The sequence below is a fragment of the Pygoscelis adeliae genome, unplaced genomic scaffold, assembly GCF_000699105.1.
Source record: "Pygoscelis adeliae isolate BGI_AS28 unplaced genomic scaffold, ASM69910v1 Scaffold34, whole genome shotgun sequence".
NCBI classification, from domain to species: Eukaryota; Metazoa; Chordata; class Aves; order Sphenisciformes; family Spheniscidae; genus Pygoscelis; species Pygoscelis adeliae.
This window is the reverse complement of record NW_008824658.1, coordinates 1,684,554-1,706,654: the sequence shown is the minus strand read 5'-3', so window position 1 is coordinate 1,706,654 and position 22,101 is coordinate 1,684,554. Positions and strand designations below refer to the sequence as shown.

Below are 22,101 nucleotides of genomic sequence, written 5' to 3'. Positions count from 1 at the left end.
CCTCGGTGTCCCTGGTGAGTCCTCCTGGGTAGGTGCAGCTCCTGCCTTTTTCTTGGAGCCTTGTGGTGTCTTTTTGGGGGCTAAACAGCACTCTGGCTGGCAGATGTTGAACACAACCTCCGTGTGGCCATATCAGAAGGTTGTTGAACAGTGCAAAAACCGCTTCTCTTCTCCAAATGAAGCACGTGGAAAACTAAACCCAAAGCTGGGAGCTCCCAGAGGGAGTGAGATGTGACGTCTCCGCGTGTGGGCTGCATTTCTTGTATGAAATTTCTTGTACATTTGAGCTCCCTGGAGCTCAGACTCCCACTCCTGGGCTCCGGGTTGTGCCTGGATGTGACTTGTCTCGAGCCAGTGCTTTGCCTGCAAGCATTGGTGCTGTGAGGATACCCCTTCCTTCCCATGGGGGCTGAGCTCTGCAGCTCCCCAAACCTGTCTGTCCTCCTCTGGGATCTGGTGAGGCCTCTTGGGAGGCTCCGGTCGCTGGCTGGAGCCCTGCAGAAATACACGTGGCCTGACCCTGTACCTGCTTACCCGGAGGGGTTATTTCTCCTCTTGCCGGGGCTGGTGGCTGTTGCAGCAGCTGGCCAGCTTGCGTGCGGGTCTGTCCCTGGGGGTGAGTGGTTGCTCAGCGTCACGGCTCCGTATTCATCCTGGAGGAGAAATGCAAGCAGTTTCTCTTGCCTTTGGGACAAGAAGTGTGGAGCATGCAAACAGTGAGAACAAATGCTTTTTCCAGCTTGCTCTGCTTGGGATTATTTGAGAAAGTCCTGAAAAAAAACACCTCTGTTGCTTCTTATGACACGCTGCTTTGGCATGTCTGCGTGGCAGGACGTGGTGCTGACAGGTGCGCTGGAGGGAAGCTCTCTTCTACGCGCTGCAGAGGTACTGATCGCACGGCAGCATCTCCTGCGCCTTGGTGCGGAGCTGGGGCTGAGGGCTGTCTTTGATGCCACAAGGCTTCTTGGAAAGCCGTCCTGTGGCAACACGGTTTCTCCGGGTTTGCCTAGGAATTCTGAAGTTCAACAGTTTCTCTTTGATGTCTCTGCTGGCTTGAAATCCTGCCAGAGACCAGAGTGAGAACTGGAGCTGGGGGTGCCTGTCCCCCTCCCCAGCCCATCCTCTCTGCCCTTCGCAGCTGCCCAACACCGTGCAGTGTGACTTGCTGCCTCTTCCCCACTGACAAAGTGGATTTGGGCAGGACTCAAATTTTGAGTCACTGGTGGGTTTCCACATGCTGACCTTCTAGTGCTGCACAGCTGGGGCTCTGGAGAAAGCAAGGGTTTTAAAAAAAATCCCGAACATAGAGCCTGGTTTTGCTTTAATTATTGCTATGTGGGTTTCTTTCAATTTGAGTGCATGGACTTTCATTCATGCTGGATCTGTGTAGTGACCGAACTGCTGGATATTGGTGTCGGTGTGGCAGAAGGTCCTGCTCTGCCGAGAGCCTTGTCTTGTCCCATGCAGGGGCTGCGAGCCCTGCCAGGTCTCTGCTCTCAGCGAGGAGGGATGGGACTGGTGGAGGAACATGCTTGTGTTGTAGGGAGATCTGAATCCTATCGCACCAAGCACAGTAGGTATGAATCTCATCAGCTCAGCAAGCTAAAGTGAGGTGTGGAGGGGATGAAATGCTGCTTGCTGCTCCTGAAGGTGGAAAGCACGTCAGATCCGGGTCTTGGGCTCTGCAGGGCACAAGGTCACGCCACAGCCTGTAACATCTGCTGACCTGCAACGCTGCCTGGGGGCTTCTGCGGGAAATCTCAGCTTTGTTTGCTCTAAAGGATGACGTTCCCTTAGAAGAAGGTAATGGGATTTCTGTGACTCGCTAGGCTACAGAAAGATCCTATTTCAAATGCACGTTTCTAGGAGTATCCATGCTTTCTGTCAAAGTACTTTTCTGAAAAAAAATGTAGGGTTTTTCAGATAGGGAGAAGAGTATAGCCCTTTGGAAGCAGCGCCTGGGGAAGCCTGGCTGTGTGGCAGGGCTCCCGCAGGCTGCCTCTGGGGAGAGCGTGCTGTGGCCATTGTGACTCAGCACGCAAAATGCTTTGGTGTTTGTGCTTATTGCTTTCTGGCAGAACATTCGATGGAGGCTGTAAATATTGGACTTGGAAATTGGTTATCTAAAGTAGGGGCTGGGATACTTGGGCTAAAGCCTTGACCGCTGTATTCCCGTGCATTAAACTGTGGGTGATGGGTGAAGACTTGCTCTTGAAATGAGTGTTTTGCCCATCCTGCTTTGCCTGAGGGTTTTGTCCCCAGCAGTAAAAGGCGTTGGGCTGTAGAAGCTGGTCATACGGGCTGTGGGTGAGGAATCACGGGGTTTGCCTGCAGCGTGGAAGACAAGGTGAAGGTTGTGGCGAAGATGCTGTATCCTTCCTTGCCTGTAGCCATGGCCCAGAGGTCTCTGGAACAGATTCGATGAATGTGTCGGGAATCGTTGGGTTACAGGATGACTAAGGACTTTTGCAGCCTCATTTCTCTATAACCACAGCTTCCTCAGATGAGGAGTGTGTCGGTTCCCAGTGCCCAGGTCTAACCACAGCCTCCGAAATACCACACTGCTATGCAGAAATCCCTCCTCGTATCCTCGGAAGGGTTGCTTCACCCCGCCATCTGAAGAGTGAAGAAATGCTGTAGTGAGGGAGAACATGTTTGGTTGCGTATGGCCAGTTGGAGGTAGGTAATGTCAGAGCTTGCGGTCAAAGGAGGGTATGCCATTTCTTGCAGCTTGTTGGGATGGCCTGGCGTGGCTCTCTGAGTTAAGCAGGTGGTTGCTGTGGTTGGCAGAGCAGTGCCTCTCCAGGGCCCGGCGTGGACCCGTGTCTTCCGTGGGTCAAGGCTAGCACTTGAACTTTTCCTCTTCTTGATATTTAAAATACCCTTTGAACTTGTTGTCCTGGTTCCTGACCTGTGCAGGATTGGTACCCAACCTTCTTCTGTACCTTTTTTAATAACAGCTGTTAATCACGAATTGCCCTGGAGCTCTTTATGGCTTTACAGCATCACTTATCTTATCATTGTATTTTCAGTTATGCAGGCTGTGGGGAAGGTGGCTCAAGGCTACTATGCACTCAAGTCACGTGTGGCTGAGTGGGCGCACTCTGGACTCTGTGATAGCTTTGTCTTTAGTTTGCCTATGGAATCACAGGATAATTTAGGCTGGAGAGAGGGCGTCATGAGGTCATTGGGTCCACCCACCTGCTCAAAGCAGGGCCAACTCAAAATTTGCGTATCAGTAAGGAGGGAGGTTCCCCACCTCTCCAGGCCCTTGTTCTGGTGCTTAACTACCCTTTTGGGATGCAGCTCTGTCCCGTTGCCCCTGGTTCTTTGCTGTGCAACTCCGAGAGGAGCCTGTCTCTGTCTTCTATGTGCCCTCCTATTAGGTAGCTGAAGACAGTAATAACATCCCCCTTAACCTTCTCTTCATGCTGAACGAGCCCAGGTCTCACAGCCTCTCCTCTATGTCACGTGCTCCAGCCCCAACTATCCTAGTAGCCTCCACTCAGCTTGCTCTGGTAGGTCAATGTCTGTCCTGGGAGTCTCAAGACTGGACACAATACCCAAGATGCAGCTTCACAAGCCCCAAACAGGGGAGTAATCCCTACCCTTAACCTGCTGGATAACACAGCCCGGTATGTGATTGACCTTAATCACCGCAAGGTCCTGCTGCTGGCTCATGTTCAGTTTGCTGCCCACCAAGACCTCCAGATCCTGTTCTCCCGGCCAGACGGGAAGCTGGGCCCCAGCCCTTCCCGCGTGTGGGATTTTGTGTTTGCATTTGAACTTTGCCCGTGCCACCCCGTTATTTAGGTTCCTGCTCCAAGGTGTGTCAGCCATTCCCTCCAATTCGATCTTGTTGGGAACTTGCTGAGAGCGTGCTCTGGGTTGCTGAGAGCTCATTCAGGTCACTGAGGAGGGTATTTCCATGATTGCCCCTTGGCAAATCCCTGCTGGCTGTTCACCCTGTCCAATATCTGCCTCGAAATGGATGCCAGGAGGACTTCGCCTGTACTTTTCCGGGGATCAAGGTGAAGCTGATTAGCCTGTAGCTTCCCTCGTCCTTCTTGAAGGTGGATATGATTCTTCTTCCCAGGCAGTGGGACCTCTCCCTGATCGCCCTGCTCTTTTAAAGATGATAAAGTGGCTTCAGGCTGATGTTGGCCACAACCTCGAATACATCTGATCTGGTTCCATGGGCTTGCATAACATCCCGTTTGCTTAGGTGGTCCCCAACTCCATCCTCCGCTGTTGTGGGAAGCGTTTGACTCCACCAGACTCTGCCACTAGTGTTCAAAGTTGTCTTGCATGTGAATACTTGGACTTCTCTGGTTTGAGACTGTTGTTGTAGCAGCTGGATGCTGAGAGCCAACATACAGAGGGACACTGGCTTGGGCCCAAAGAAGGTAAAGGGGGAAAAGAAGGCAGGAGGAGCCAGATACCTTCCTCAGCTTGGATCCACTTCATATTTACTCAAGTGGTATGCCCAGGACCCATGTTTCCTGCTTGGTCAGCATGTCTTGAGTTGGGGAACGGGTAGGACCATATGTGATGTAACTAAATATCACTTCTCTTTGAGAGGCTTGTTCTGTTGTCAGGGAACTTGGGACAGAGACGAGGCTGGGAGGTGCCTTTTTGGCCACCTGCAACAGGCTCTCTCCTGCAGTCATGCTTGCCCCACTGCCGCATCGCTGTAGGATCTGGGATGTGGTGAGATCTGACTTGGGGTGAGCTTAAGGTGCTGTTTGCAGCCTGTCTGCGCTCTGCCTTCCTTCTGCTCAGCCCAAACTGCTCTTTTAACTGTCTTCCCCCCAAACATGCATTATGCAGCATTCCAAAAATAGCTGCTCTTTTTTGTTTTACCTCTTTAAAGGTATTCTTCATCTCCTGTTTTAAGATGGAGAATAAAATCCAGCTGGTAACAAATAGGAGAAAAGGAGCTTTTTTTCTTCCTTCAGCTCAGAGGCTGGATTTTGTTAGTGAAGGTCAAGGTGAGGAACCTCTGGGATGGGTGATGGATGCAACTTCCTTCTGGGTCACCGGCCAAAAGTTGGGACTGCAGGCTCCTGACAGTACCAGTGCTATTGGATATTTGGGTGTTGTCTGTGCGGGGTGATCGTGAAGAAGGCCACCCTGTGTCACCACAAACCTTGCAGAGTCCAGCCTGGTCAAGTGGAGAGGGTGGTACGGAGCCTGTATCCCTCTGTAGGGAGTGAGGTACCTGGAGAACTCATTACTTCGTGTAGCCAGGGGCAGTGCTGGACACATGAGTGCGGGGATTAACGGCACGGACTCTGGCAAGCAGCAACCAAAGACGTTTATTGCTCTATATTAGGGTAATTTATAGCAAGCAGAAGTGTCCACGCGCTATCCGCAGCCTGCAGATAGGTTACAGCCTTGTGTTCACGTGCATCTATGCTCCAGCGGATAGGTCTGCTCTTCCTGACCATACAGCATGACTTCATGGTCCTTATCTTGTTTACTCCTTTCCAGCAGCTCATTCCTATCTTCCTTATCTTCTGCCTGCGTGCTTTCTCACGGGTACAGTACCTGCTCATTAAAACTGAATTCAGTAATGTCCATAGTTAAAAATCCTATCCCCACACATGAGCATCTAGAAATGTAGGTAGGTGCCTTAACTTCTCGAGGAACAAGTTAGGCTCCTGGTCCCTTGGCCAAGGACGCATCAGCTTTCCCTGTGCCTTTGAATGAGTTAGGAGCAGGACAGTGGTTTGTTGTTTGGGTTTTTTGTTGTTTTTTTTTTCTTTCCGAATAGCTCTCAATATCTGTGTCCATGAGTTTTCCCAAGGGCAAGCAGCACTTGAGAGGCTGCTGGCCCAACTCCTGGTCTGATGATTCCTTACGCAAAGCCAGGACTAAAGCTTCTGATTAGGTGTTGGGGCATGTGTTGCCACGGCTTGGAGGTTGCGCTGTCTCCTTGCTATCTCTTGCCCAAGAAAGGTCTCTGTGAATTGAGTGCATCACCCCTAATTTTCCAGGAGAGTGTTCAGGAGGGGAGACCATTGGGACACAGAAGTCCTTCCTGGCAGAGCATTCCCCTTTCTGCAGCTGATGCTGTGAGGGCTGGAGCAAGAGCATGCCTCACTGGGTCTCCTCCTTCTTGTTTGCAGGCTGTACCAAGCCGTCAAGTTGCTCTTCTCCTTTGGGATTTTCTTCACATACGCCGTGCAGTTCTACGTGCCCGCCGAGATCGTCATCCCTCCCCTCATCGCCCGGGTGTCGGAGCACTGGGGCTGGCTGGTCAACCTCCTCCTCAGGGTGGCCCTGGTTGGCGTGACCTGTGAGTAGAAAGCAGCCTGTCCGAGTTCCCCTATGAGGATATGGCATCTCCTTCCCGCCGTGGGCGGGTGGTGCTGAGAGCCTTTTCACCCCTTGCCTTGCTGCCTCTGGCCCTGCTGCTAAAGCCCTCGCAGAAGGGAGTCTCCTGGACCTTGCTGATGCAAGCCAGTGGGCCAAGGTGGCCTCCAGGGAGCAGCAGCAGCGGTCCTCTGTCCCCTCTGTATGGGACTGGCCTTCTCTGCGGAGGAGTAGTAAACTTCCCACATCATTTGGAGGTGGCAGATCCCCATGGAGCCTCGGGCCTGGATCCCCCTGAGGGCACTTTTGAGGGCCATCGAGTCCCATCAAACTTTGTATGAAACACTCCCAGCACCTGGTCCAGTGCCAGGGCAGCCCAGACTGGAGGCTGTTTTCCATAGGCAGTGTGCAGCCAGGCTCCTCGTTCCTGCGTGACGGGGGCATGGCTGCAAAGGGGTCGCTGACCATGAGGGAGGGGGATGTTCCTGTACACGCACACATTTATTGCAGCATGTAGCACAGCAGAAGACAACTGAAAATAGCACATGACCCATAACCAAAGCCCCAACGTGCCGGGGCCACAGGGCAGGTCTGGCTGGATGAGCCCCAGATGGTCCCTTTCCTTTGACAGTGTTTGGTGCCTGCAGTGAGGCTCTGGTGGATCAGGCTGCTGGGCTCGAGCCTGGTGGACCTTCAGGAAAGGCATGGAACAAATCAGGTGCAGGAGTATCTGATTTTGGCTGGCTTTGATTCCTGAAGGCTAAATCCTTGCTGTTGTCAGCACAGCTGAGGCGCTTGACTGAGCTCCCAGGCGTCATCTGCTGAAAAAGAGCTTTTCTCCATGGCTTGACGCTGCTGATACACCAGAGTTGAGCATCAGGAACCTGACCCCGTGTTCCAGCTGGCTTTGGTTTAGGTTTGAGAGGAGCATGGTGCTAACTCGAGGGCGGCGGAGCTGGCTGAGAGCAAGGTGCTGCCGGTTTCTGGGCTCTCGCTAATGATGGGCCAGAAGCGCTGCATCAACAGAGGTGGGCAAAGCCCTGTCTCCTCTGTGCTGTGTTCCTGAAGCGCGCTCTGCCTCAGTGCCTGCAGTTGGAGGGACGGTGCAGGGATGAAATCTTGCTGTGCTGGACCATGTGCTCCAGCCACCCCGGTGCTGTGGTCGGGCTCGGAGCCTGCCTGCGGGATGGGAGCCTCTCCCGGAGGGCATTGGGGTGTGCCCGGCCGTGGAACTGAAGGCTTGGAGTGATGGGATGGCTTTAGGCACTGACAGTGCCTGTACCCTCCCGTTTGAGGGTAGGGAGGCAGCGGAGGTGTTGGTGGAAGGATGCTGGTTCCTTTGTACCTCCTCCCCTACCTTTCCACGTAAGAGATTGCTGTGGCTGTTGGCAAGGATAAAAGCAATTAGGGGGGTTGCATGAATATTCATCGGATGATTGCATGGCCGCAGAACAAGCCCGCATCATGGCTTTGGCTTCCAAAGAGAGGATGCAATTTGGTGTATGGGTGTCTTTTAAGCTTAGGCTTCAAAACCAGCACACTTAAAACCCCTTTGAATTAATACCTGCGGAAAGCATGACTGTTGCCTCTGGAGGCTGAGGACTGCAGCTGGTGCTGCAGTTCTGCTTGTTTTAGAGGGGCGTTAATAATTTTGTTTACTTTGAGTCCAACGAGTGGTGTGGGGTGCGCTGAGGATGCTGTTAGAGGTCGGCAGCTCTGCTCTCCCCACGGGCTGCTGGACAAGGGAGGCTGCTTGCAGCAGAGACGTGGCAGAGCACGTCTTTGGCTCTGTGCAGGGCTGAGCCCCAGGATAAACTTCCTCCAGGTCAGCTCAGCGGGGACTTTTGCTGCTGTGCCCCATGGATAAGTCTCTAGGCTTATCCAGCTGACAGCAGGGCTGGAGTGGTGGCGATGTGCAGGAGCACCTCCTGTTGGTGTCTCTGCCTGCTGTCCATTTCCTAAGCCTTCCATCTCCTGCGGTGCCCTGGGCGATCTTTGGCTCAGGGAGGCTCCAACAGCCTTTCTCGCCTGCAGCCAATTGTCAGGGAGTGAATGAATCCCTCCGGTACGGAACCTTGAGATGCCAAGGCTCCACCTACAGCTCCACCAAGGCTGTAGCTGCCACAGTTCTAGGTGTCTCCTATTTCTAAGCAGAGCTTTCAAAGCAATAAACCAATTTATTTCTCTTGGTCACTTTGATTAAGCGCTGAAGTCTGCTTTGCTTGCAGAGAATGCTCTTCTGTTGTGCAAAGCTCTAGTTGCCCTTTCCTCAGGCCAAAAAAGCAGCAGTGATACTCTCAAGTGCCGAGGCTGCCACGGATGGGGAGCTCACCCGGTGCGTAAGCGTGCCAAGGGGCACCGCTCCCAGCTGCAAAACGGGACTTTGCTGATCCTTTATTTTAAATCTGTCCCCCAGACGCTGACACTGTGGTGCCCCAAGAGGAGCCCAGAGGTGGTGGTGGCTGTGGGCTGGTAGGAAGGAGAAGACACCACCCCTCCATCCTCCCCTGGCCCCGAGTAGGAGGAGGGGGAGCAGGAATATGCTGGAGTTTACACTGCTAAGCGCGAGCTATCAAAAGTCTCCCAGGGGGATTTTCCTTGGCTGTAGTTTTTACCTAACAAATGTTCTCCCCCAGGCTGTGCTGTGGGTGCTCTGCTGCTGGAGCAGCTCTAAACACGTGCAAACCACACGGGTTTATTCAGGGTGGGGGGAGATGGCTTTTTCCTCCTGTCTCCTACTTTTGTGGGGTTTCTGAGGCTTTACGGCTCCCCAGGTGTGCGGAGCAGGAGTGCTGGCTCTCATGATGGGGCCGGGGTTGCTGGCAGCCGCTCTTCTGCCAGCGACAGCTGTTTGCTGGGGCACTGGTCCTGCTCAGCCCTGGAGCTCACTGCGGCGATGCCCAGGGCGACAAAAAGGGTTTGGTCTGTGTGCTGCGCTTCGTTAACTCAATGCAATGGCTTAACACTGAGTTGGGGAGGAGTTGCTGGAAAACATGCAACCATGTCTTCAAAGCTCTTGTGTCAGGGAAAAGGGCAGAGGTATGATTCAAACAGATGGCATCCCTGCGGTGGGTTTCTGCTTGCTTTGACTCAGGGGAGGAAGGTCTCTGCCATCTGGGAGCTGGCAGCACTGATACCGTGTTCGCTCCTTCTCCAGGCGTGCTGGCCATCCTCATCCCGCGCCTGGACATCGTCATCTCGCTGGTGGGCTCCATGAGCAGCAGCGCCCTGGCTCTCATCTTCCCCCCGCTGCTGGAGATAGCCACCTTCTATGCAGAAGGCATGCACCCGCTCGTCATCGCCAAGGACATTGCCATCAGCCTCTTTGGCTTCGTGGGCTTCGTGGTGGGGACGTACGAGGCGCTGGTGGAGCTGGCAGCGCCCCCTGCTGCCGTTGTGAACGCCACCATTGCCATGGTGCAGTGACGGTGCCCCTGCCCCGCCGGCCCCTCCGGATGCCGTGCTGGGGACACACGGGCACCGGGCACTGCGGGTCCTCTGGGGATGGTTTCCTCTCTCCCCTGGGGAAACGTGGTGGGTTTGGTCTGCGAGAGAATGGGGAGCACTGTTGTGGATGCCCGTCTTTGGCTGCAGCAGGGTCCTGTGCTGCGTTCCGGCTGGGGGGGTGGGATCCAGCTCAGGGCTGGGGCAGTGCCTTCCTCAGGGGCTTTTTGGGCAGGTGATACAGCAAAGCAGCCTCTCGGCACCTGTGTAAATAGTCACTTTGAGAGATGAGGAATCCTGGGGATGTAGATTTTGATTTTATTTTTTTAAATCCCAATCTTTCCATATTTCACCCGTCCTTTCGGTCAGGGCGGGGAACAGGGACTGCTCTTTTTTGTGCCAGTTTTGTTTTTTTTTTTCCCCCCTCAGCACTTTATTTTTACAGCAACAGAGAAACCTCAGCTCAGGTTGGAGAGCGTGGAGCTGCCCCCTCACCCTGGCCTTGTGGGGAGGGGGGGCAGAGCCCGAGGTGCAGAGCATCCCGGGGCCCCCCAGCTCTCCCACGGCAGGATCCCAGACATGGGCATTGACTCCTGCCATGCTCTGGCTCTGTTTCCAGCTGCCTCGGGGGCTGAGCAGGGCCTGGAGCTGGGCCACCAGGCATGGCACCTCCCTGGCCTGGGATGGTTTGCTGAACCCTGGCCCACGCTTTCAGTAGTTATACTTCTTTTTCGCCATCTAGCGCACATACCTAACGCGTGGGCTTTCGGAAGCGTTAGAGAACCGAGGCGTGTGGAGAGCAAATGGGCTCTGCCATAACGAGGGTCCGAGCCGGTTGCCTTTGGCTGGGAGCCCTCTCCCTGTGCGGGACGGGGTGTCCCCGGGGGTCACCGCGTGCTGCCTGCACACCGCAAAAATACATCGCCTTGTTTACAGTGCCCGAGCTGGCCCCGGCACGCTCCGGCTGCGTCTGCAGGCCGATACTGAATGTCAAATCACACACAAAAATCCCATAATATGTTTTGGGTTTGTTTTTTTTTTTTTTTACCTTTTCTCTCCTGGTCACACTCCCTCTGCATCCTCTGCCGCCGCCCCAGCTCCTGTCCTCTGGTAGGATGCAGCTCTCTGGTGCTTCTCCCTGTGTTCCTGTTTGTTCTTGTTTTGTGGCTGGTGCATGCTTGGGCGGGATGGTCCCTGCTACGCTGCTGCTTTCCTTCCTCTCAGTGAGCCCAGCTTCCTTCCTAGAGAGTTTCCTTGCCTTGCTGCTGGATTTCTTTTTTTTTTAAGACAAGAGAGCAAATGCATCCTCCGTGGGATGTCTTTTCCTAGCGGTGTGAAAAGGTTTTGGCTGAGACACCCCTCTGCAACCCCGTGTCTGGGCCAAACTCCTCCCTGCTAACGCAGCATCTCCCAAACGCCGGCAGCACGGTGGCTTCCTTCAGAGAGCCTTTATCCCCGCATCCCGCTGCAGCCGTGTCTCCCTGGGGGTGGGCAAAGGCTGCTGGCAGTGGTGGGAAAGGAGTGTGAATATAGCACTGGCGGGCTGCGTTCCCATCTTTGATGGAGGATGAGTGAGGCTTGGGGTTATTTTTGGTGTTTGACCCGCTTCTGGGAGGAGAAGGCAGTGCAGAGCGGTGTCCCTGCAGCCTGCCTCCTCGGTGTGTGGTGTTTCAGTGTCTTGCACTGTCCCCCCTTTGCTGGCTCTGCTTTGGGTGCCCCATGCCGGTACGTGGACCCACGGTCAGGTGTGGGGTGGGTCTGTGCCACATCGCTGCTCCTTTCCAGCCCCTCACCTGCTCATCTCTCGGGGCTCACCTTGTCTCCTCCAAGTCTGTGCTGGTGAAGGTTTCGGCATGCTCCGGCATCGCTTGGTTATGGGCAGAGCAAAGCTTTAAGTCAAATCCCCCGTCTGGAGGACACCGTGGGGGTAGAGAGCAAACACCCAGGCCTGGGAGGGGGAGGCGGCTCCAGGCCACACCGTGGACAGGAAAAGTGCAATATTCACATCCATCGCTGTGTACTGACCCCCGCGTGGCCCTTGGGTGTTGGGTTTGGGTGTAGAAATGTCACCCTCGGCAGAGGAGGGCATGCTGTGAGGAGCAGGGGATGTCTGCTGCTTGCCCCTGGCTCTGTGGGTACCCCACAAGAAAGCTGGCCGTGTTTCGGGGGGACAGCTGTGTGACAGTGCCTGTCCCCAGCCCGGCACTGGGCATCGGTGGGTTTGCTGGCGGCGCACGTAGCATCCAATTCACTCTGCAATCAGTGGTGAAGACCTCATTTCCCAGGAGACTGGGATATCACAGCAGCATTAAACGTTTTTTGCAGTTCTTCACTTTTATCGGGGTGAGCAGGGGGTGTTCGGAGATGGGGCCAGACGTGCCGGTGGGGCACACGGCGTGAGGGCTCTGCTGCGCCAGGAGGACCTAACACAGGACCTGATGGACATGAAAACTTGACACTTGCATATCATAGGCTGCTCTGTAACCAAGGAAATTGTCTGTGTAAATATAGAAATGATTAATGTACATGTCTCGTGCCTGTGGACATTGTCGGTGTACAGCGTGTGTAGCTGCCCAGTGGAAGAGCTGGTTGCTCCACCTGAATCATGTATCTTACTTTAATCAATAAATATGATCTATTTTTTATGTGAAAAGGCTCTGGGGTGTGAGATGGGGGTTTCTCTTCCACGAGGCAGGTGTAAAACTACCTGGCAGGGCCTGGGCCAGGCGTGGAGCAGGTCTGGGGGTCTCCAGGGGGGACCTCGCTGTGCTGGGCTGGATGGGGCAGCGGTGTGGCATGAACACCAGTGGGCTTGCTACAACTTTTGGGACTTATCGCTTTGGGTTTTTTTTTCTATTTTTGTCTTCTTTTTGCAAATACCACCCAAGTACAAGGGCTTGGGGAGGAGGGGGCATCCGTGGGAGAGCAGGAGACCTGGAGCCCAGCAGGCAGCTGGGGTCAGACCCTGTATTTTTCCCACCCCCGCAGCAGCATACAAGACTTCCCCTTCTGCTGAGGGTTTCAAATAAAAGTGTTTCAGCTTTGCTTCTCTGAAAATTAGAATTTTTCTTCTGAACGCATTTGTGCAAGTAGGTTGTGGCCAGAGCCTTTATCAGCTCGCTGGGCTTGGCTCTTCTCTCTGCCCCACCAAAGCTGCGCCTTGGCTTCTTGGCTGTGTCCTGGGACCCAGCAGGCGGGTTTATGCCGAAAGTGGGGCTGCAGCTGAAAAAAGAGCCTGGCATGTGCCAATGGCGGCAGCGCGGTGGATGCCGAGCTGCTGCTGATTCGCCCGAGAGATCGAAGGAGCAAAAGCCCACGCTCGGAGAGGGATGGGTGCTGCGCCAGCATCTTGCTGCAGCTCGCCTTATCCTCACGCTGCTGAATAATTCATGCCATTGTGGTGTGTCATTAGCGGGGCTGTTTAGGAAATCAGTGCTAAAAAAAGTTAATCTCTTGAAGCTGTGGCAGAAAAGTCTCGTCAAAGTATGCAGACTGATGGGGAATGTGGTCCCCAGAGAGGGATCCGAGGCCACCTGAACCCCAGCGCTGGAGGAGCGACTGAGCACAGGCAGCTCCTGGTGGCTGGGGTATTTCTGACCATGGAGAGTCACCATGGCCGGATCCACAGCCATCCTTTCTTCCAAGGGTTGAGCGCCGCAGGGCTGCACGCGTTCCATGAAATGGCTTTGCTGAGGCTGCCCTGTCCCAGGTGTCATTTAGCAAAACATCATCTCTGTTGCCTTTGCCCTCCCCTGTGCTGCGGCTGCCAGCCAAGGCGACCCCGAGGAGTTAAAAGTCAAAAAGTCTAAAGGAAAATATCATCACTGTTTTTTGTGCTGCTTCTGACGCTGGGAAAAATAATTTGGGTTTGCCTTATGGGAAAAAGCAGTGCATGTTGCTGAGAAACTGCGGCACTCGGAGCAAGGGTGGGAAGCCGGCAAGGTGACAGCCTGCCTAGACCCCTCAGAAACCTGCCCTGACCCTGAGCCAGCAGCAGCGCTGGGTCCCCACTGCGATACCACTCATGCCAGGGCTCATGCCATTCCACTCTGCTGAAAACGCCAGAGAGCAAAGGCAGAAACTGGGGTTTATGAGCAGGAAACAGGGGCAGAGCAGGTGAACTCCATCTTTTCCTTTGGCTGTAAGAAAATGCTGCTCCCCCAGCAAGCCTGGGGGTTGCAACCTACTCTTCACAATGTCCCGTCAGCAAGCCAGGGAATGAGCCTGCCGTGGGGACCTGGCTGCATTTAGAGTTTTATTAAAAATAGCCACAGGGAACTGCAAAGCTCACAAGTCCATCCCGGCAGAGGAAGGCTGGGTTGGGGACCTGCACAAGTGCAGCCAAGTGCTCCCTCCCCTGGCTTTAATTTGGGATTAAGCCCAGCTGTGGTGGGGTAACGGCTGGGGTGGGAGGTCTGGCCATGCCAGGTCATGCTCGTCCTGCAGCCGGCAGTTCAGGCAGGGAGGAGGCTATCCTGCTGTTCCCTTCTCAGCCCCTCTTCGTGATGAGCCCCCCGCGAGCCAGCAGGTAGGTTGCTGTGGTATCCCTGGGGTGTTTGGGGGAGCGGGGTGAGTTCCCTGGCTTGGGACACAGAGCTGGTGGCAGGATTTGCAGCCCAAGGTGCTGGGGCAGCGTAAATGTCGGGTGGTCAGACTAGGGGTTTGGAGCAGCGTGCTGTGTGCTGTACTGGTGGCTTTCCCTTCTCTTGCTGCTCGGGCTGCCCCTGCCCAGAGGCAGCCCCGTTCCTGGGCCTGGCAGAGGTGTTGCTGTGCTCTGTCTGCAAAGTGCTTTAGGGTTGTAGGGTAATTGAGGCCAGCAGGGACCTTGGGAGGTCTCTCCTCCAGCCTGAAGCAACTGTTGGAATTACAAAATAAGCTTTTTACTCTCTCATCTCCCTCAGGATCTCTCATGTGCTTCTCCACACAACCCATTGATGGTCTGAGCTTAGAAACACTATGCCCAAATTAATGTGTGGGGATTGTGCTCTTTTAGGATGAAGGTGTTGAAAGGGATTTACGAAGTAAAGCCAAACAGCTAAAATATCAGTCCTAATCCAGGCAGGGACTGATTTCTGCTGAGCAGAGCTGTCTCTCAAAGGAGGAGGCTGTATTTCCTTGCAAACCTCAGGGTAACTCAGCTCCCGGGCCAGCCGGCTGTGGGGCTGGTTCCAGTTTGTATCTGGGCTGTCTAGCGAGAATGTCCCTGTGTGTCCCAAATGCAACCCCCCTTCTGTGATTTTGGTCCCAGAAGGGGAAGAGAATAGCAGGTTTTCTCACATGTGCTGGTTGTCCGAGCCAAGTGTCTTTATTTGGGCATCCCAAGCCTCCCTGTGTTTGTGCCCCTTCTTGTGTGCCCTCCCCCAGTTCAGCACTAAGGCACCCAGCAGTTGAGAGAAAGCCAAAAAGTTGAGGCTTGGGCCAGTAAGTGCTGGGGGAGTGGTGTCTGGGATGGGGTTGGTGGGAGGTATAATACTGATAATGTTGGGGACTGTGGGGGTGTGGTGAGTACATAAGACTCGGCGATACCCCGTCACTGGTGCCTGGGAGCGCTGCTGTATGGAGGGGTCCTGCTGACCCTCTCAGGCACAACCCTGGTGTGTTCCTAGTGCTGCTGCAGCAAAAATGCAACGAGAGTATTTCAGGAAATGACTTTTGTTTTATTCTGGTCTGGGGAGAATGAGCAAGCAGGAGATTTCACATGTCTTTGCTCTTAGGAGCAACAAATGAAGAACAGGTAAACTGGGGCTGCAAGAATTTACTGTGAAGGCTGTCCCACCCCATTGGCTACAGGTGCTTGGCAGCCATGGGGGGAGAACCTGGCCAGGAAGAGGTCTGGGGAGACTGAAGCAAACCTCTGTGTGCACCCACCTACTGCACTCAAACAGTGGTTCAGGGCTCCCAGGTGATGCTCTGGTCCTCGTTGTGAGCAAGAAATTGCATGATCTCCTCTCCTATCCCTGTGTGTTAGTGCTCTGAGGTGTTCCCGGTATGTTTAGCCTGGAGAAAAGGAGGCTGAGGGGCGACCTCATCGCTCTCTACAACTACCTGAAAGGAGGTTGTAGCGAGGTGGGGGTCGGTCTCTTCTCCCAAGTCACAAGCGATAGGATGAGAGGAAATGGCCTCAAGTTGCACCAGGGGAGGTTTAGATTGGACGTGAGGAAAAACTTCTTTACTGAAAGAGTGGTTAAACATTGGAAGAGGCTGCCCAGGGAAGTGGTTGAGTCACCATCCCTGGAGGTATTTAAAAGACGTGTAGATGAGGTGCTTAGGGACATGGTTTAGTGGGCATGGTGGTGTTGGGTTGACGGTTGGACTCGATGATCTTAGAGGTCTCTTCCAACCTTAATGATTCTATGATTCTATTTCCTTTCGACTGCTGTATAATACACTTACAGACACGCAGGATGGGCTGATACCCACCAACGTGCTACTCCCTCGCTCTAGCGTAGCATGCTGGCATCTTCCCGGCAGGGCTGTTGAATAACTGAGTGTTTTGCTATTATTTCTCCATTGCCATCTGGGTGATGGCATAACTGCTGGACGCTCATGTGCAGCCAACATATATGCATCTCCGGGCAAAGTGTGGTAAGGGAAAGGCAAGAAGGTGCTCTGTCCTGCATGATTCTCTGAGGACCTTGGAGGAGGTGTCTCGCCCTCCTAGCTGCTGCCACCAGCTGAACATGAGGCTTGGTGTTGTGCTGCGGGGCGAGCAGGCTGCAATAGCGACGGGAAAGGACAGCAAAGAGGGTTGGGGCAGGTTATCTGGGGTCAAAATACCTTGTTCCATCCTGCAAACTGGATTTTGTGCTTACAACCTCCCGTTTCCTTGTGGTTGTGCTTCTGCTGCAGAAGACCAGAGAGTACAGGATTAGAAGGGAGCTTTTTCAAAATGACACATGGATCTCTTTGCAGGCCAGCTGTGGCTTAGGCTCACTTATGATTCCTGGCCATGAAATACATTCAAAACGTGGTGTAAAACCTACCTTCTTTTGTGGTTGCAGGTGCATGCACAACTCATGGCTGGAGGCAGAGAGAGGTGGGAATAAGCAGTCTGGAGCATATGAGGGCTAAGAGGAGAGCAGCCGCATACATTTATCTCATGAACTTGTGGCAAATACAAGTGGAGGGGTTCCTATTGCTGGACAGCCCTCTGCTATCGGAAGGACAGAGTCGACAGGTTGTTCCATACCTCCCCTCTCTGCTGTCCGGGGATCCATTGTACCAACATTGACCCTCCATCACCACATAACTAAGGGGCTGAGTGGGACTTGGACATTTCTTCTTTCTCAGGTATTGGCAGAGGCGAGGGTAAAGCAAAGAACAAGGCAGCTCTGTGATCTCTTCAGGAGTGCATGCTCCTAATGCTTAACCCAAGGCTCATAGGGTCTAGTCTTCTCTGAGGTGCATAATTCTCCATAAATGCTCTTAAGGTCTTAAAGACTTGATGAATAACAGAGAAATGAAGGTGGAAAGAAAATCCTTAAGGGTTCAGATGATTGGCTGAACCCTTCTGCAGGTTGCTTGCTCTATCATCCTCAACACCCCCCTCCAACAGAGCACTGTGAAACATGGTGGCCTGAGCTGCTCCTGGTGTGAACAATGTTTTGGTGGAGATGCATTGTTCACTCTCCTCCCTTAGCTCTGGCTATGCTCTGTTTGTACATCCCTGATAAGGAGGCAAAGGATTGGTGTGTCTAGCTGCATGCACTTAGATGGCGTCACCTTTCCCTCCAGGCTCAGTCCTCTGGGATTAGTCTCCATCAGTCCTGTATGCCAGCTGGAACACAGTCAGCATGATCCTCTTGTACTGCTTCCTGAAGTTCTGGTTCATGGCCCCATAAATCATGGCATTCAGGCAGCTGTTAAAGTATGCCATGAAATAGCTGGAGGTGAAGAGCCATTCTGGGATCAAGGAACCCAAGGATGGCTTCACTGCCACTGCAAAGCCAATGAAGTTTAACAGTGCCCAACGTACAGCAAAGAGTACAAAGCCCACAAACCTGGTTAAAGAGGTTCTGGGAATCATGGGGCTTCATTTTGGAGTGGTTGTCGGGCTTCACCCTGCGCCGTACCTGGATGACAAGCACCCGGATCTTCAGGTAGCAGTAGCTGACGATAGGGATGGGGAAGAAGTGGGCCGTCACCAAAACGATGGTGTACAGGGCACTGATGGACTGGGCAAAGGTGCAGGAGTACACATGGGAGTCACATTGCAGGGGCTCTACAAGGAGGTTTGGCACGATGGCCAGCAAAGTGAGCGCTCAGACCAGTCCCACGTAGCACAGGGCGTTGGTACTGGAGAAAAGCCTGTCACACTTCAGGCTGTGGCAGACGTAGCAGTAGCAGTTGATAGCAATGCTGGCAATATTGAAGATCGAGCCAATGGCCCTCATACCCATCAGGAAGCCGCTGATCTGGCAGTGGAGGTAGCCCATCACCCAGCCATCGTGGAAAATAGCCGTCAGGATGAGTGGGTATGGATAGAAAGCCACCAGCAAATCTGCAATAGCCAAGCTCACCACAAAGGCATTGCCTGCAGGGGAAGAGAGGGAAGAAGTTATAACTAACGGTTGTAATGCAGCTATCTCTGGCTACACAGAGCTACTCCAGCGTTACAGTAAACTGTAATGGTACCTGGGATAAGGGGCTTTCTCTCATCCATCTGCAAATTTGCAGTAGGAGATGTGGCAGAAGGGTGCTGCCCCGTGTTGTGGCTGATGCAAAGCAGAGTTTGGCTACCAGTGAGGAAGAGGGGTGAGAAGTGGGATGCTGGGCTCTGTCTGCTAAATCTAGGATGAAGTAATTTCACCTGAAACTTTCACGGTTGGTGTCTCTTTTTGAAGAGAAGAGTGAACCTGCTTTTCATTAAAAAGCAAGGAAGGTGCTTACATCCTGGCTGAAATCAGTGTGAATTCACAACATCTTTGGACCACAGATCCATCCCCTCTCGGGTTAAACCCAGAACTATGTTCTACTTCATGTAGGGGTGTGTGTGTGTAAATATAAGTGTGTATATGTATGCATATATTTTTTTTCCTTTTGTAAGCAAATACCAAAAAGCAAGCTCTCTCTGGACTGTTGGTGGCATTGCATTCACCAAAAGGCCAGAAGTTGAAGGATGACCCAAATTTTACGTGCCACCAGGCATGGCACAGTGAACGTTTGCTGTTTGCACGGTATGTGGGAGTAGCTGGTGCCACTTGTGCCTGGTGCGTGAATGCTTGCAGAGTGTGTGACTGTGTCACTATTAAGAGTCACAGAAGAGAGGAGAGGCAGGAGAATGTGGGGTGCAATGTATAAGGGGTCGGTTGAAGGCGTGTAAAGAGGAGCCAGGATTTGGCGTCTCTGAACTGGGGCTGCAATAGAATCGAATCCAACAAGCCGCAGCCGATCAGCAATGCTGGGTTGTCCTCATGCGAGTACACTAGCCGCAGGACAGATCTGGGCTTGAGTTGAGGAACTGGCAATCCTTACTTAGGATAACTTTAGGGCAAGAACACCAGCTAGTGGGAGATGTGGAGCTGGGAAAGGAAAGGCAGGCAATGCTTGTGGCTGGGTTCCCCGCCTCCCCCTCCTCCCCGCTCCCACTCTGATAACTTCCTGGGAGTTACAGGTGAGTGAAATGCAGGCTCTGTGATTTGCCATTTGGTGCTAGGAAAGGACCAAGCATGATGATGAAGAGGCGGCAGTGGGAGTCCAGAGGTTATGGCTGATTTCACATGTGCATATCCTAAGAGATGAACTCGAGTTTGGGCTCGGCTGGGTGCAGCCAGCAGCACACCGCGCATCCCTGCCCGGCTGCGGCATCCGCAAGGCTGATGCACTGGGTACCCGGTCCCGGGGCATCCCTCCCTCCCTCCCTCCCTCCCAGCGTGGGGAGCTGGGCTCCTCACCTGCCTTCCGCAGCTTCTTGTTCTTGAGGACGGAGGTGATGACCAAGCCGTTGCCCAGGATTTCACCCGCGATGGTGATGATGAGTGCGAGGGCGAGCGCCCAGTGGGGTAGGGCGGTGTGTCCCCCCCCACCAGCCAGCCAAGAGGTTCCCCTGCCCCACGCTCCCCTCCATGCTGGGCCGGGGCCGTGCAGGGTTGGCAGCCACTCCAGACTGCCTCTCCTGGAGGAGGAAGAAGAGGAGCGGGGAGGAAACATCCCTTCAAGCCCACTCCCGAAGTTTGCAGCTCTTGGGCTTGCCTGCTTCCTCTTCTCTCCTCCCAGCAGCTCTCCTTTACCCCAGGGCACCCTGTGGACCTCCCGGGAGCGTTTTTGGGGTGCTGCAGGGTGCAGGCAGGGACCCTCCCAGTTGCTGGGGTCCCACGGCAATCCCTGGGTAGCCAAGCTCTGCTGCGGCCAGCAGGAGCTCAACGTTTGCCCACTTCTGGGCTAGAGGAGTTAATTTGCTCTGGGAGCATCTGCTAAACCAGTGCCTTTCACCTGTGGTATCAGGCCTTGCAAAGTGCCCTTCTGCCTCCGCGTGGGGTTGGCCCTGAGGGATCCCCTTTGGGGGTGCAGCTGCAGAGCCAGAGGCTGCTGGAGCAGCAGCCTGCAGCTGGGGTCCTACCTTTCCCCCGTGCAGGCTGATGTCCGGGCAGGGGACACTGAGGCACTGCCCTGGGCTGGCATGGTCCCCCCTTATCGGTCACCCTTGGGGTCACTTGGCCCACGCAGCGCTTTGCCCCCTGGGGATGTTGGCCCTTGGCGGCACTGCTCCCCGAGTCCTCCCTTTGCCATCTCCATGGTGATAGCTAATGACATCACTGACACTCAAAGCATTGCTGAGCTTTAGTGATGTCATCAGCTGTTGCTGGGGGAACTCTGAGGTAGATCCTGCTCTCCAGTTGACAACGAGCCCTTCCAGAGGAGGCTGCCTGGTGTGCGTGGGGGAGTGACAGCAGTGACGAGCCCGGGATTCTTGGTTAAAAAAAAAAAGTCAAAGTGCATGAGAGCTTTGAGAGGTAAAACAGGCAGCGCTTCGGGGGGCTGTGGGGTGGCTGAGGGGTGCTGGAGGAGTGGCAAGCGGCCCTGATGCCCAGGGGATGCTTGGGCAGGGGAGTGGGGCTGCGAGTAGGGTGCTGGGGCTGGCTGCTGTGTCCCACAGAGCCTGTGCTGGGCGTTTTGGGGACCTCTCTGCAGATAAGCTTGAGTCAGGTGTGTTTTTCAGGTTAACCAGGTGATAGTCATCTCCTTAAGGGCTGTGGCTTTACCTTCAGAAATGAGATTAATTTCTGTTTTCCCAAGCGTGTTTGGTTGGGGATGGGAATCAAGGCAGGGCTTGGATTTGGGTCCTTTCAACCCCTTTGCTCCTGAGCTAATAGATTCAGGAGACTTGTGCCTTCCCGAAGCGAGGCAGGCTACCATGGGTCTGCCTCCTTCCTCTGGCCCTTTTGGGATCCTCAAAGATGTGTTGAACTTGCTGTCTTGGTACTTCTCTGAAGGCTTAAAAGGCTAGGGGTGCTGGTGTCCAAAATAAGCTGTTATTCCCTGGGCTGCCCTTGGCTGGAGCTAGTCAGGGATGTCCTATTTACAAGGTGTGGCGGGTTGACCACCTCCTCAGCTGGACAGGGGAGAGAAAATATAACTAAAGGCTTGTGGGTCAAGATAAGGACGGGGAGAGATCACTCTCCAATTACCGTCATGGGCAAAACAGACTCAACTTGGGAAAAATTAATTTAATTTATTACCAATCAAATCAGAATAGGATAATGAGAAATAAACCCAAATATTAAAAACACCTTCCCCCACCCCTCCCTTCTTCCTGGGCTTAACTTTACTCCCAATTTTCTCTACCTCCTCCCCCTGAGTGGCGCAGGGGGATTGGGAACGGGGGTTGGGGTCAGTTCATCACACGTCTCTGCCGCTCCTTCCTCCTCAGGGGGAGGACTCCTCACACTCTTCCCCTGCTCCAGCATGGGGTCCCTCCCACGGGAGACAGTCCTCCATGAACTTCTGCAATGTGAGTCCTTCCCATGGGCTGCAGTTCTTCATGAACTGCTCCAGCATGGGTCCCTTCTCTGGGGTGCAGTCCTTCAGGAACAGACTGATCCAGCGTGAGTCCCCCATGGGATCACAAGTCCTGCCAGCAAACCTGCTCCAGCGTGGGCTCCTCTCTCCATGGATCCACAGGTCCTGCCAGGATCCTGCTCCAGCATGGGCTTCCCATGGGGTCACAGCCTCCTTTGGGCATCCCTATTGCTCCCGTGTGGGGTCCTCCATGGGCTGCAGGTGGATATCTGCTCCACCGTGGACCTCCATGGGCTGCAGGGGGGCAGCCTGCCTCACCATGGTCTTCACCACGGTCTTCACCACAGGCTGGAGGGGCAGCTCTGCTCCGGCCACGGGAGC

At 54.0% G+C, this 22,101-nt stretch overlaps 2 protein-coding genes across 2 annotated transcripts in view; one reads left to right on the top strand and one right to left on the bottom strand.

The window, feature by feature from the left end:
• LOC103915734 (proton-coupled amino acid transporter 1-like) overlaps nucleotides 1-9,744 on the top strand; it is a 17,609-nt gene extending 7,865 nt beyond the window's left edge. Inside the window, exons 9-10 of the mRNA XM_009322633.1 lie at nucleotides 6,132-6,301; nucleotides 9,476-9,744. Coding sequence (XP_009320908.1) covers nucleotides 6,132-6,301; nucleotides 9,476-9,744 — 439 coding nt within the window. The remainder of the gene's footprint in view (nucleotides 1-6,131; nucleotides 6,302-9,475) is intronic.
• Nucleotides 9,745-17,512: 7,768 nt separating this feature from the next.
• Nucleotides 17,513-20,382, bottom strand: LOC103915813 (melatonin receptor type 1A-like). Its single transcript, XM_009322741.1, is given in 4 exon segments — nucleotides 17,513-17,770; nucleotides 17,772-18,295; nucleotides 19,656-19,876; nucleotides 20,321-20,382. Coding segments are annotated over 4 exon segments (1,065 nt in total).
• Between the last annotated feature and the right edge of the window lie 1,719 nt (nucleotides 20,383-22,101).